Source organism: Colius striatus, chromosome 18 (genome assembly GCF_028858725.1).
Source record: "Colius striatus isolate bColStr4 chromosome 18, bColStr4.1.hap1, whole genome shotgun sequence".
NCBI lineage: Eukaryota > Metazoa > Chordata > Aves > Coliiformes > Coliidae > Colius > Colius striatus.
Window position 1 is genome coordinate 7,038,030 of NC_084776.1, and position 14,779 is coordinate 7,052,808.

At 44.3% G+C, this 14,779-nt stretch overlaps 1 protein-coding gene across 5 annotated transcripts in view; it reads left to right on the forward strand.

Moving 5' to 3' along the window:
- TMEM94 (transmembrane protein 94) overlaps positions 1–14,779 on the forward strand; it is a 49,973-nt gene that overhangs the window by 7,624 nt on the left and 27,570 nt on the right. For 4 of the 5 annotated variants that reach the window (XM_062011001.1, XM_062011002.1, XM_062011005.1 and 1 more), the window contains exons 3-7: positions 11,336–11,455; positions 12,122–12,249; positions 12,839–12,975; positions 13,632–13,828; positions 14,606–14,757. In XM_062011001.1, coding sequence (XP_061866985.1) covers positions 11,336–11,455; positions 12,122–12,249; positions 12,839–12,975; positions 13,632–13,828; positions 14,606–14,757 — 734 coding nt within the window. Of the gene's footprint in view, positions 1–11,335; positions 11,456–12,121; positions 12,250–12,838; positions 12,976–13,631; positions 13,829–14,605; positions 14,758–14,779 lie in introns of those variants that run through there. The other variant, XM_062011003.1, reaches the window with a different exon arrangement.

Here is a 14,779-nt window from a genome sequence, read left to right on the forward strand (position 1 = left end):
GCTTTGAGAGTCAAAGGAAAAAGAAAAGAGAGATTTTCATGAATAGCTGCTACAGAAGCTAAAAAGACATATCTGCTGTGTCTGTCAGGAGACTGTAAACTTGGCACATGTTACTAACTTACCAAAAGTAAAAGGATTTTCATCATTTCAGTCTGCTGGTCACTCACGTTTTAGCCATGTTTCAGCAGCCACCTATTAAATGCATTGCTTACTCAAAACAGTGAACTGCTCTTTAATCTGGATCCCAATCAGAAATGGGACAGGTAGTCTGAGACCAGTGGAGAACATTGTATATGCCAAGCTCTCATCTGGCTCTGGTAAGAGGACCTTCTTGGCTTTCCTTTTTGGTGTCTCTCTCTCCACCACACTGTAAGCTCCACTGTAAGCCAGATCACATTTGCTGTCTGTTATTCTGCGTGTATTCCTTTCTTGCTGTTTTATTTACAGCGCTTCCAGCATCAAGAAGTGAGTTTGTTCATCAGTGCAAAATACCTGTTAGAAAATCGCCTAGACTCAGAACTGCTCTAAAAGAATACTACAGCAGTCTAAGTGACTTAAAAGGCACTGCATTTTTCATGTCAGCTCTTGCACTTACCTATTATTCTTCTTCTTTGCTGGATTTTCTGTTCTGTAATGTGCTAGGGCAGGAAAGTCTGGGTTTACTCGTGCCTAAACTTCTTGGTGCTAGTGTGCTCAGGGGATGTGTTTGAACTGTATTGGTTTATATCAGACTGCTGTATTTACTATGGAACTAACATACCAATGAAAATAATTATTTATTTGCTTGTAAATGACATAATGGGCTAATCTGGTATCGATCATTTGAAGAGATGATGCAATTACCATCCTGTACTGTGTGTGTTCTGTGTGGGATCTGAGAATGCCAACACTAGCATTGCTGCAGCCCCTGCAGAACACAGCAGGGACACTTTCACTGTAGGTCACTGTCTGTGCTTCACCTCTCTCTTTCTCATATGATGTTCTTCACTGTGTGACACAGAAGGAGCATATCAAATTGCTGAACAGGCAACAGTGTGGAGAGTATTGTAAAAGACCTTTAAAAGACCTGTTAGGAAAGTGTCCTGCACAAGGAAGTTAGGGGAGAGGAATCATCCTCTGCTGACTATGACTTGAATTCCTGAATGGGGATTAAAGGTGAAGGCAAGAGACCATCAGTCTTTTCAACAGGAATCAAAAAAACCCCAAGCCCATTGATGCAATACAGCTGCATCTTACAACTTCATTTGGATTCTGAGGAAAGACCACACTTTTATTCTTGTTATCAGTATATGATTTGGTGTTAAGGAGTTTGCTCCTATTTTCTTTTAAATAATGCACATACATCCCCTTGAAGGTGGAATCCATCTTCCTTTTCAGAGTGAAGAATTTGGACACATATATACTGATAAGGGAACAAGTTAACCTGCTGTGTAACCTCAGTAGTGAATTTGATGTGCTAGGTTTATTTTAAAATGCTAAAAATAAAATGAACCCAAGTGAAAATATCAGTCCCAAATCTAGTTGCAAGCAATCTCTTTGCTGTAATATATCTGTATGATGAAGAGTTAGGACTCCTGGAACAGAAGATGTGCTTAGAGCAGTGCTACAGCACTGACAACTGTTAGAAATGGCTGAGGATCAGAGTTTCTCAGGTGTAATGTAGAGCACCTTCCAATTTTTGCCAGAAGCCAGACACTGCAGAGAAAGGCAGAGAGTGTTTTAAGTGCAATGCCAAAACCTTCTTAAATTAAATGTGCTGATACTTTGTTCGTTTTCCTCTTCTTCTCACTTCTAAATTTTCTGTGTGTTTCTGAGGTGAATTTAATACTGGTGAAAGGTGCCAGAATCTCTGCTTCAAGACTCACTCAGCATATACCAAGAGAGACAGCAGGGTTGATTTCCACGGGAAAGTGTGAGGCTCATGAGTTTGATTTACTTCTGGTGTAGGCTGTTATTTGTAGCAACACAACTATGAAAAACTCTTGCCATCATCCATTTCACAGTTACCAATAACAACTGAGCTGTATTACCCCAGTGTAATTGCTGCTGCCTGGATACAGCACTGTGCCTCTTGGCCAGAGCCTGGAAATGTATTCAGGGAGCCTGAGCTGTGCTCCACATTGCCCCAGCTCCAGTACTATTGGTCCTTAGCTGTCATTCCAGGATGCCTAAACAAGAGCTGCAGTCCTACCTTTGGACTGAAAAGCAGCCCCAGTCCTTTGCCTCCTCTCAGCTTGCCAGTAACTGTATCACTGCTTTTGTTCCCCACTGTTCTCCAAAACCTCAGCTCTTCTTCTAAGGGCTTTTTCACAAACTGATCCTTTTTCCACAGGTGTGTCTCATCTGTGCTGCAGTTTTTGTATGGATCTCTGTCCCTGCCTTTATACTCACCTTTTTATTTCTAGCCAGTTTCTTTTCAGATCTCAAATTTACAGCTTCTGCTCTTTCTTTCTGTTATTTAATGCACAAATGCCTGGCCAGATATAATTTATGATGACTCAATGATTATCAGAAGGAAGTTACATAGTACAGATTACTGCCCTACACAAAACCCTTTGGAGAAAGGTCTCTCAAGAATGGGTTAAACAAGAAGAGAGAGTTTGATCCATTTCCATTTGCATTCACAACCACAGACAGAGTTTTTGAGCTGGAAGAAAGTTGTGTTGGGACCTCTTAACTGCATGAAACATCAGTGTTATTCCTGGTATTGCACTGTCACCAGCTAAATGTTCTATTCACATGCATTCTAGTCTGCAGAAGGTGCAGAGCCATGTGAAGCAGATCGTCAAATGCTAAGAGAGGGGTGTTACATCTATGTCATGTGAGGGTTTGTCCATTCTTACTTCATGTTGTTGATCCTTTCTTTTTTCTCCTTCCTTTTTTCTTGTGTTGAAGTGAGTAGGTGAATAGTTTCTTAGCAGGAAAAGAGGAAGGAAGGGAAAATTGTGCCATTAGGACATTTTGTTCCTCTCTGCAGTTTGAAATTGTTGTCTAGGAAACAAAATGCCCCACAGAAAGATGAAGGATGTCTTGTCTCTTTCTCCTCCTGCCTTCTCCTGAAGTTTCATTAAGTGCAGTGTCTGCTTCCCTTCAACTTTGCTTTAAGAGCTTTGTGAGACTACATGCTGGTGTGTAACTCAGTGTCAACACAAAAGTGATAACTAGACCCTGTGTTGGATTTATTGTAACTATCAAGACCTCTTAATCTCTACACTTCTGGCTTCAAGCACAGAATATGGGCTGTGCCTATTTAGGTACCTAAACCTTGGGGAGGGAAAGGAAGGGAAGAGCTTGGCCAGGGAGGGTAGATAAGTCCTCATACCTGTACATGAGCCTCCACAGTCTTCATGGCAACATGATATGCTGAGTCTTTGCAGTGCCTGTTTCATCCAGTACCAGCCAGCTGCAGTCCTTGGCAAGCTGTTGACATGGTTCTGGGCCAGTCCTTTACCTTTTTCTCTGTGGAATAAAAGTAATTGGTTTAGTGATTGCTCTGCAGAGCTGAGAAGCCCCAGACAGAAATAGGACAGTGCCAAAGTGGGAGCTATATAAAAACCTACTTATAAAGGTGCTTCCCTCTAACAATGAGAAGGAAGCATTCCTGTAAAAGATGAGGATGAGAGCCAAGGCTCATTCCTACTCCACCTCCAAGGGCCTTTTTATCCCATTAACTGTTGTTCTACCCAGCCCTTCCCTGTCTACACTAATCCTTTGCCTTCTCTATGCCACTGCCCAGGTGTTAGTAAAAGAGAAGCCCCAGGCCTGGTGTGTGGCTATGAAGAATTCTTGTGCACATATTAATTTAGATTCTGTGGCTCAGCATGTCATGAATATTGGATGCTGAGAGGGGCTTTTGCTGTTTTCTTTATCAACAAGAGGGAAGGGAATGCTTCAGACTGGACCTGTAACCATCTCAACTTGTTTAAATAACCAATGCTTATGTTTTTGAATTGAGCTTGAATCCAAAGCTGTAGAATCATCTGGAAGATTTATGTAGGGGAGTTAGCATTCCTGGGTCTCTCCATCTCAATCTAGTATTTTTCCTTGCCTGCTCAGGTGTTCCTTCCCTTGTAATATATTTTATAGCACTTTGTCCTGTCTAATTTGCCATCTGCTTTTCCACAGACCACTGTCAGCATCAACCTTAGTGTGCATGCATATGCATCTCTCCAGGCAGGGAACCCAGGGCTCCATCTGATGAATAAACCATTCTTATAGACATCTGGTGCTATCCTGGGCAAACTTTCTTCTCTCTCTCTGCCTCTTTTTTCCTCCCTTTCTCTCCCTCACCCCCCTACCCCCATCCACCGCCTCCTTGCTGGATCTGCAGCGTGACTGGAAACAGGCTGAATTAATCAGCAGACTGGTGCTTCACTCTGCTGCTTCTGTCTCATTCTCTGCAGCGCTTGGCTCTGCACAGTCTTGCGCTCTCTCTCTCTCTCTCTCTCTTTGCTCTCTCATTTTTGGAGGGCAGCAGCAGTGCAAGTTGCTGGGGAAGTGGCTCAGGAATTTAGCCCAGATGCTCTTCAAGCAGGCTGATCTCTGGATCCCCCACCAAGGCAAATGCCGCAAAGTAAGTTTTTCTCCCTTAACATTTCAATTCAAAATGGCTTTCCCTGTCTCCCTCCCCAAGCTGCATCTTGCCTGATGTGATGGTGCAGGAAGAGCTTTGAGGTTTTGGGGAAAGAGGTTATGGCGGGACCTGAGGCAGTGGATGATGATTTTAGCTAGGGAATGGGTTGTTGTTGGAGGTGATGGAGAAAGAATCACTGTTTTAAGCTGCAGATTTAACCCTAGAGCCCACAGGAGGAGGGAAACATGAAACATGATTTTAGCTGCTGACTCTTGCTTTGCTGCCCCTCTGCCTCATGATTCAAATTTGTCAGTTTCTTTTATGGGCTTTGATTTGTAGCTGTTCAACCTCCTTATCCCTTTGAAACATGTCTCACAGTGCACCTGCAAGGCTGTGTCATAGTTTTAATCCCCAAAGTCTTCAACTGAAGAAGCGGGGATGGGAAGGAAGCTAACAGCAGGATGAAAGATGTGCTGAAGTTCTGTGGATTTCTGAGCATTGCTGGCCATTGTCAGGGGATTAGCATCCTCTGGAGCAAGCTCTGCATTGGCACAAAGCAGTGTGCTCTGTGTTGAAGCCAGAATAAATACAGACCTCTAACTGCTCTCTGAACTTGGAGGAATAATGTCACTGGATAAGTTACAGTAATTAAAGCCTGATAATTGTGTGGTAGAGGTGAGCTTCAAAGCACTGCATAAACACTGCTGCATCCTGTCAGCAGACAGGTGAGGCAGGTAACTATGGTTAGGGATTTGTTGCTTCAAACAGAGCTGAAGAGACAGACCGAGGAATGTACAATTCAGAGCTGGGCTGTTGCACTGGGAGCAGTTGCCTCTCTCTCTGACACTGAGCTGCTGCTGGCTGAGGAAGAAGCAAAGTGCTGGGCTTTGCTTTACCCATGTTGAAAGGTTGATGCCTGTTGGCATCTTACTCTGTGCTTTATGGAGGGCATAAAATGTGAATGTCATTGTCTGGATTAAAATGGACTCTGTTCCCACCAAAATGCAATGGTGATTCAGGCAGCTGATTAGTGTTGCTTTGCCCAGATCTCTCAGAGGTCTGTGTTCCTGCAGCTGTAAGTCTACAGGCCCTGTTAGTGATGAGCTCAAAAGCCTCAAAGCCAGCATCCACCCTGGAGCCCCCACCAGCCCCCAGTTACCAACTGTGGGGTCTCTTTTGTTCAGGGGCAGGGGGAGGTCTGGGCTGCCTTTCATTCTGTTGCTACAGATGGAAGAAGGAGACAGTTGTTGACTGTTGCTCTGTCCATTAATTTAGGCACTGCTGTGCTGAAGACTTTGCTTGTTTCATTTGATTTGAGACCACCAACAGCTAAGCTGTGGCTGCCAAGCTCATGTCAGGTGACTTTTAAACCAACTTTAATAGCTCTGTTCCCTGTGCTTTCTGGTACCTTTTCCAGCATGTCCAGTTTTAAAGGCAGTGATCCCCACAGATCCATGATCTGCTTGATGCAGCTGCCTGAATCGTGCAGCTATCAACATGTATATCTTTTTTTTCCTGTACTTTCCAGTCGTTGTTGCAGGTGAGTTGGTGAATGTTGTAATCTTCACATCGACTGTAGTCAGTAGGAAGCTGGTAGTCCTGTTAGAGAGATGAGAAACTAAGGCACAGAAGAGCATCTGATTTTCACATCATGCAGAAATCTGTGGCAGAACAGAATCCAGCTGTCCTGACAGTCTAGAGTGTGAATCAAAAGGTCATTCTGTGGTGTAGGAATGTGTCAGAGTGGAGACTTTGTGTAGCCTGGATCACTAGAGAAGCAGTCTTGCCAGGAGTCAGGGATCAGACCTTTTTTGGAAAATAATCAGATGAGCACTAAAAAAGACAAAAAGTATAACTGGGACCAAGAACACAGGTAGGAAAGGGCAACTTCTGCCCAGAGTGGCCTGTACATTGGCTTGCATCTGTATCATTCTGTAGCGTGGATGTGCCACTGCAGGCAGTCTAAGCACTAAGCAGCCTCAGTTGTAGCATGCTGATGCATGGTTTGCTTTAGAAGAAGAAATCCCTCTCTAGCACTAGCCAGCTGTAAGAAATGTTGTCCCCCAAAACTGCAGTGCTGTCATCTGTATTGTGTCTGCCATCCTCTCTGATAAGACACAAAACCCCCCACTATGTCTCATGTTGTGCTTTATCCTAAGCAAGAATCTGACTTAAAATACTAAATGCAAAAGTACTTGATGGAGTTACTTCTTCTCAGGTGGTTTTGAAGCTGAATAATGCTTACATATCTGGAGGTGGAATCCCTGAAGTAGATGAATAGCCTGCAAAGTGTCATTGTTAAATGAAAAACTGCCTTCTTTCTCTGCTAAGGGATGCAAAACAGGTCTCAGGAAAAGGAAGAACATTCTGCTGCCCAGTTTCCCCGCCTCCAACTGTTTAAATCTGAAAAGCAATCAAGCACAAGTGTTAAAAAAGGGGCCTAGTGTGTGCAGCCTGGAAGGAGGGAAATGGTCTGACAGCTGCCTTGTAGGGGTTTTCCATACTGCTCTGAATCAGAGGGGTGGATCTGCAATCTATGAAAATTGAAGCTTCTAGCAAATCTCCTGTTTTCTATTCCCTTATTTGTTGAAACAATCTTTGTAAAGGCAGTTCCCTTCGAGTGTACACCAGTCTTGGGGAGAAGCCATTATTCTGCAAGCAACTGAATCCACAGAAGGTGAAAGGATGATTCAACCCACTTTGCTCTGTAAAGCAAAGATTATATTTGGGCTCTAGTATGATTTTTAAGAATGTTTGCCACACGTGGTACGACACAACAAATAAATATGCCACTCTGGATGTGTAATGACTGTATGTGGCAGGACTTAATGATACTAATATTCTGGGTCCTTTGCTCACCTGTATCCGTTCTGATCTCTGCTCCATCTTCTTGAAGGGTGGAGCAAACCCTCTGTCTTTCATCCAATAGCAGGAAGTGTGAAAATAGCTGATAACCATTCTTGAATGTCTCTGTGTGTAAAAGAAGAGGATGGGAGTTTTAGGAGGGATCAGGAGTCAGTGGTGATTTTGTGTGAGGATGAAGGTAGCTTGTGGGCAGCAGGCTTGAGTGGGTGGTGATGCTCAGGAACAACTTCACGTTGTGAGAGTTAAAAATAAGAAAATTCCTGCTTATTGGTCTGAAAATGCCCCTGAAACCCATGGGGAAGGCAAGGGAAGACTTTTTGCTGTGAGCCAGGCAAGGCTGCAGATACAAACAAGCTCCTGGATCACTGGGTACTTGCCAAATAATTTCCCATTGTTAAAGTATGGAGTGCCAACTGAGAGGAGAAGGCAAAGAAAAGTCTACAGATTCTATGGCTCCCCATCACATAGCTGAGAGCTGCTTCTTGTCTCCTTCCCAAAGGGCCAAACCAGCTCTTAAACCTGAGCATTTGCTAAATCTAGCTCAGGTTCCTTTCCCCTAATGTTTGCAGGCAAGCTAAGCAGTAATGTAACATGTGGGATATTTAGTGAAAGTGCAGAAATTCATGTATCTCTTCATCCTCCCTTCCACTCCCAAGCACATTCATTCTCTCTAGAAAATAAAATCACGTGCACAAAAAAGCCCCTCTCCTGCACTGTGTTTTTCCTTAATAGCCATCTTGCAGATTACAGCTCCTGAGAGCTTTGGTATCATCTGCAGGGCAGAGAGTTGCAATCATCCTGTGTTTACCTGGCTGCAGTCACACCCCTGGGATGAAGGCTGTGGTAGCCAGGGCAGGGGCAGCTCCAGAGGAGCCCAAGTGCACTTAGAGGCTGGTGTGCTCTCCAGTCTCTTGGGGCAAAGGAGGAAGGAACTGCTTATTTTCTCCTCAGGACTTTGTCCCTTTAGCTGTGGGCAAAAGGAAAGTACAGGCTTTTAAAATGTCTCCTGATACCCAGCAGGGATTTTCTTTCACTCTAACATGGAATTCACTGCCTGTTTTTCTCTTTTTGTTCTTCAGAGCTAAGGCAGCTCTCTGGGAAGGTGTCTTGCTGTTTTTTTGACCTGAAAATTAGCAGATTACTCTTTGAATGCAACTTTTCAAAGCAAAGATGTGGATGTTGAGTTTCCATTAATGTTTGAACACCTCCTGTGAATGGTTTCTTCACCCTGGGGTGCTCACCTCATGTTTTGTGGCAGGAAGAGCACCTGAAGCTGATGAAAGGCAGCAAAGATCTCTCTGGGACAGCTTAAGAGCACCATATACCAAAGGTTTACTTTAGGGCATTTGAAAAATGACTCATTAGCAGTTGAGGACTTGGACAGCTCTTGTTGCAAAAACCTAGAGCTGCCCCTTGCCAGGAGCCCAGGGTGGCTCCTCTTCTCACCTGTCCCTTCCATTCCTGGGTTCCAACTGCTTTCCCTCGGTGCTCAGGGGCAGTAGGTTTTCTGGCTCAGGGTGGGCAGCCTCTCACACATTGTTACAGCTTTTGTTTACGAGGCTGGCTCTGCCTGCTTTGCCCAATACTCCATGTTTTAAGTGTGAGGATGAGTGATTAACAATCTCTGCCCTTCCTGACATTCTTCCCCTTCAACTCTGTCACAGTCTGCATTTGTCCTTTCTCACCTGCTACAGCCACCTCTGTTTGTGGCTGCCCTTACCTTTACTGATGCTATGGCAAAACAGTAACTGCTGTGTAAAGGCTGGAGCAGATGCACAAGTATTTCAGAAACCTTTTTGATTGCCTCTATTTGCTGCTTTTTTCTGCTTGCTTCCTGCTGTGATGTGACAGTTTCTCTTTCCAGGCAGTGTGTGACTGTACTAGATGCTGGCATTTAAGTGCAGCTTTCTTCTTGTTTCTTCTGCAGCTCTTGATGAATCCATTGGAACCAGCTCAGTGTCTAAGCAGACTTTGCTTTTCAGTTCAAGTCCCTCTTCAATGAGAAAGTTCAAGCCTTTCATTCTGTGTCTTTTATTTATCTGTCTGCTTTCCCTGTCTTGGAGAGGATGTGTGTTTTTGTGGGTGCTTTGCAATGCCCTAAACAGGCAGGAGTCAGCTGAGAGAGAGAAGCCTTGTTGTCACTTGCTCCGGGTTGCTCTCAGGCACTCCCTGTTTGCAGCACTCCCGTGCTGCAGCAGCCTGTCTGTTGCCAGATACATTGCCTGCCATCTTCTCCTCTGGGAGTCTTTGAGAGACTCCCTATGTTTAGTCCTGTGCTGATGTTACCTGGGCTGCTTCCAAGAACAACACAGAACTGCTTCCTCAATTCCTAAAACTGACACAGAGAATGAAAACTCCAGCAGGATTATTTTTAGTTTGGTAAAAGTGCAGTTCAAGCAGCATTGCTAGACTCTGCCTGGCCAGAATTTGCTGTTTCAAATTGTCCCTGGTAGATGGGGAGTGTGTGAGTGTGTGTGTGTGTGTGTGTGAGTGGTAGATGGTAATTTAAAGATGTCTATCTGCTACTCCTTGACTCAAGTTACAGTTTTAGATTGGACCATCAATGCAAATGAGTCTGAAGTCCGAGATTAGTCTGCAGCAAGTGTTAATCACTCAGTTAAGGGACAGGAAGAAAAGTACAGATTGTAGCTGAGCTGCACTTGCAGAGCTGAGCGTGTGTGCAGCTCCCAAAGAGCAGAGCTGCTGCAGTTTGCGACTAGGGTGGATTTGGCAGGGCTGGGGAGAGCTGGTGACTGCCACAGCAGGAAGAGCTGCAGCTCCTGCCTGAGCTGTTTGCTGGGCTGCCTGTCAAACTGCTGGGGACCAGAGAGGGAAGCTTCCTGCCGGCTTTGTGTTCAGTAGTTCTGTACTCTGTAAGCAGCATTATGCACCTGAGCATTTCTAGTGTGCAGGATATCCTAAGCACTGTACACCCTCAGAGTGTTTGTAAATGACAACTTTTCTTGACTATTTCCTGAGTATCTGCTGTAGCCCTCTCATGGACACCTACCTGCTTTTCCTTGTTGATTCACTTTCATCAATCTGCTACCCATGGTACCTTACTGCATTCTGATTTGAAAGAAAGTGCTTGTGTTCTTGCCCCAGAAATGCAGAGGTTTACCCCACTGCCTTGTCATTAGCATCATGTGACAGGGCTTTCCAGATTGCACACCTTTGAGTTGTGTGCTTTCAGGCTTCTTCCTCTGCTGACCAGTGCAGGAGCACTGAAGCACTGGAGCACTGACTCTGGGCTCTGTGTGCTTCCTTCAAGTCCAAATTCCTTTGTACAATTCTAGTGCTCTCTTTTGTAAGAGGGGGAGTTGATGCTGGAGTCCTGTCTCCTGAACTAATCTGTGGCTTAGAACTTAAATGTGGAGGTTTCTGTGTCAAAGGAGTCACAGAGGCAGGATTTGTAACTGAAAACTTGTAACAGCTGTGGAAATCAGACCCCTCTTATTTAGTGTCGGGGATATTCTGCTACTTTATTGTTATTACTGTTAGCAAAATCCATCCTGTATCATTAAAATTCTACCATAACTGTGTTGTGTTGTCTCTACAAGCTGATACCAGTTCAAGCCTGTATAAATCCAGAGCTGAGCAGCCTCCCTTTGTCTTGTCCCCAGCCTCTGCTGATTAGAATCTTGTTTTGCCAAAATGACTTGGTATTGTGCTTTGATAAGGTATTTATCCAGCACAGGTTTGTTTACTTGATATGATCTAAATGTTCTAATTCCAGCCAGCAGTCTAAAGTTCACAGGAGGGAAGATGATTTCAGGAACATGGAGAATCAGACTGGTGATGATGAGTGTAGGACATTCACAGTAGGGTGCTCAGTCAGCCACTAGGAAAAAGCCTAAAAAGAAAAGCACTAAACACTTTGTTTTTCTGGCACCTCAGGATGAGATGACCTCAAGTTTGGGTCTTACCACAAAGAAAGCCCTCACAATCCTGAGAGACCAGTTGTCAGCACTGCTGGAAGGGCATCAGAAGGAACGGAAAAAAGTCACTTCATGGAAGGTGAGGCACCAAACAGCACAAGGTTGGGCACTCTGTCCCCCCTTCTCAAAGTAAAGCTGAAAATTGGCTGCTTTCCCTCCCAGGCTGCTGCTGCAGACTGTCTGGCTATAGGACTACTAAAGTCCTTGGGAACAAAACAAGGAAGCTACCTGAGTATATGTTTCTCTCAGCACTTTTCTCCTGGATGCTGATGCTCTACAGGAGCAAAGCTTTAGCTGTGAAGGATCAAATGATTTCAGGAGCCAGTAATGGCACTGTGCCTGAGGAGTCTGTATCAAGTGAGGAGACAGAGCTGCGAGGCTCAACAGTCTCCCCTTGTCCACTATGTTTGTCTGGGGTGTGTGTGTTGAATACAAAGCAGTAAAATGTTAAAAGTGTTCCTGGCTCGGTTACTGACAATGAGGCAGCCTGGGACAGAAGCCTTTTCATTCTTCCAGGCAAGAGGAAAGCAGAGAGTGTTCACCCAGACTGTCCAGCTGAGCCACTATTAGTGCTGCAGCTTTTGAATAACTGATCTGGGATGCTCTGTATCATGTTCAGGGGTTTTACAAAGTTGTGTTCACCCTGGAGTGTCAACTGCTGCCTTCACCCTTTCTCACTCTGCTTTTTCAAATGTCTGGCTCTGTGTTTCATGAATGCTGACTGTATGCTGCTCTCCTTTTGTAGGAGGTGTGGAAGAGCAGCTTTCTGTACCATGGTAACCGTTGCTCCTGTTTCCACTGGCCTGGTGCATCTCTGATGCTTCTGGCAGTGCTGTTGCTGCTGTGCTGCTATGGGAGCCAGCCACAGGGGAGGTAAGCAAAGCATCCTATGCTGGCTAACTGAAGCCAAGTGGTAGTTTTATATCATCTGGATACTGTGTGTGGCTGAAATAACAGTGCTGTCCCTCATTCTGTTGAGATATCTAGATATCAGCATACTTACACCCTTTCACAAAACTTCTGCCAACCTAATTCTACTTCTAATACACTTGGAGAGTGTCCTAGGGAGAGACTGAGACATCTTTTTTCTACAGCATTCCTGGATCTTGAAAAATCTTAAGGTATTGTCAGAGTTGTTAGGAAGGATTTTGAACCTGGAGAAGTTTGTGGCTCATAAGAGAATTTGCTGTGCTGTCACATGCACCATAGTATGCTTTGACTGTATTGGTAGGGGTGTTTTAAAATTGAACCAGATAGTTTCAGACTTCTCTGATAGCATTATTCTAAAGAGGAAGTGTGATCATAGCTCCCCTGCTTTTCTTTTTTAGCCATAAGTCTGTGGGATGTAGGAATAAACAACTGAGCATATGTGCGTTCATCTCTGTGGGTGGCTGGCAGTGTGTTCTGCTCATTTACTCCAACCTCATCTGCTTTCTGCTTTCTCCTGTTTTGCTGTGCAAAGCCAAGGTGCTGAGATAGTTAATGCATTGGCCCTCTTCCTCCTTCTCCTCTTGGATCTCCTCACCATCGGGCGTCAAGAGAGGCTGAAATGCAGAGAGGTGGAAAGGAGACTTCAGACAATCATTGATAAGATTAATGGTGAGGTCTCATTCTTCTGTCTTTCATTTGCATTTGAGTTTTCCTGCCATTGGATTTTTCTCCAAACCTGATCATGTCCATTACTAGTGGAGGTTTCAGGCCTTCCCCTGTGTTCCACAGAAGCAGGCTGTGACCATTGTGTCCCTACACGTGCCTGTCCTGTAGAACAGTTATTTTGAGCTGTCATGTGGCTGTGTACTTCCAATATGTGTTATCAGGTAGGTGTCTGTTATGTCTGTGCCTTTGAGTAATTCAGATCCTCAGTATCTTACAAAAATATCTGCCTTGCAGCAGATGATGAGAGAAGAATATGTGGGGTTGTAGAACAGAAGGAAATAAATTGCTGTTCTTGAGCATCGTCTCAACAGGGGCTTTTGAACCTGAGGAGACAGTTCACTTCTCTGCAGCAGTTTTAAGACCAGTCTTTAGCTTCTCCCTTGTACAAGTACGTATTTAAGGTTACAAAATTACCATGTTGGGTTGTTAATACTGTGTGGAGAGAGGGGAAAAGCCATCAAGAAGAAGGAGTTAAAGGTCATGGGAATGGACTGAGCTTAGCACTGGAGGACCTGTAGCCACTACAAGATGTAAGCCTGTGTATGGTTGACACCTCCAGAATTGTTCTCACTTCATTCTTTCATGCTTTGTGCTTTCAGATACACTTGGGAAAGAGGTGAAATGGCCAGACTCCATGTACCCTGACCTTCACATGCCTTATGCTCCATCCTGGTCCCTTCACTGGGCCTACAGGGATGGTCATCTTGTCAACCTGCCTGTGAGCCTGTTAGTAGAAGGAGATGTCATTGCTCTGAGGCCAGGCCAGGAGTCATTTGCTTCTCTGAGAGGAATTAAGGTAACTTCCTTGTCTCATTTCCCTGGCCTGGGACAATACATTTCACATGATTTTCTTGTAAATACTCTAATTCCCAGTATGCAGATTATTGGAGTGTTTGATTTCTCCTGACCTTGAAACTGGCTTGAAATTGCAGTTCAGTCAAGGACAGTGCTTTCTGAGACAGACTGCATCTTCTCTATGAACTCCCAAACCCAATGGACAGGAGGCACTAATGTGATACCAAAGCACCATATTTCCATCTTTTCCAGGTCAAGGGGAAATTGTAATATGCTGCTAGATATAAGTGGAGTGAATCTGTCCAGGATGCTATGACATACAAACCCTCTACTTTATCTTGGTTTTTTTTGTGGAGGAATAAAGTTTGTCTGCTTTAACCTTCTCCTTATCACTGATGTATTCTAAAAGAGGATAATATAAAATACCTGGGGTAGAAGTAAATTAACAAATTAATTACAAGATCTATATAAAGATTTTGTTGCTTGAAGAAGATGGGAAAAAGCTTGACATGTGTCTTTGTTGGATTTTATTGCAGTTTTCGCTCCAAATGCCGTTTTTCATGAAATAACCAGATGTACTTGAACACAAGCATTTATTTTTGCTTCAAGTTTGAAGCAATAGTTTGGCTAATGAAATTTTGAGACCTGAGAGAGGGAACTGTGACAAATTCAAGTTGTGTCACTTGCAGTGGGAGGGATTGTGCTGGACTAAACCTCCAGTCCCTTGCAGCAGGATCCCACTGAGGCCCTGACTTTGGGCTCTGACTTTATTTTCTAGGATGATGAGCACATAGTTCTGGAACCAGGAGATCTGTTTCCACCTTTCTCACCTCCACCTTCCCCAAGGGGAGAAGTGAAGAAGGGACCTCAGAACCCTCAGCTGTATCGTCTCTTCCGTGTCTTGAAGACCCCAATAATTGATAATGTCAGGTAGGTTAAATAAAAGTGCACA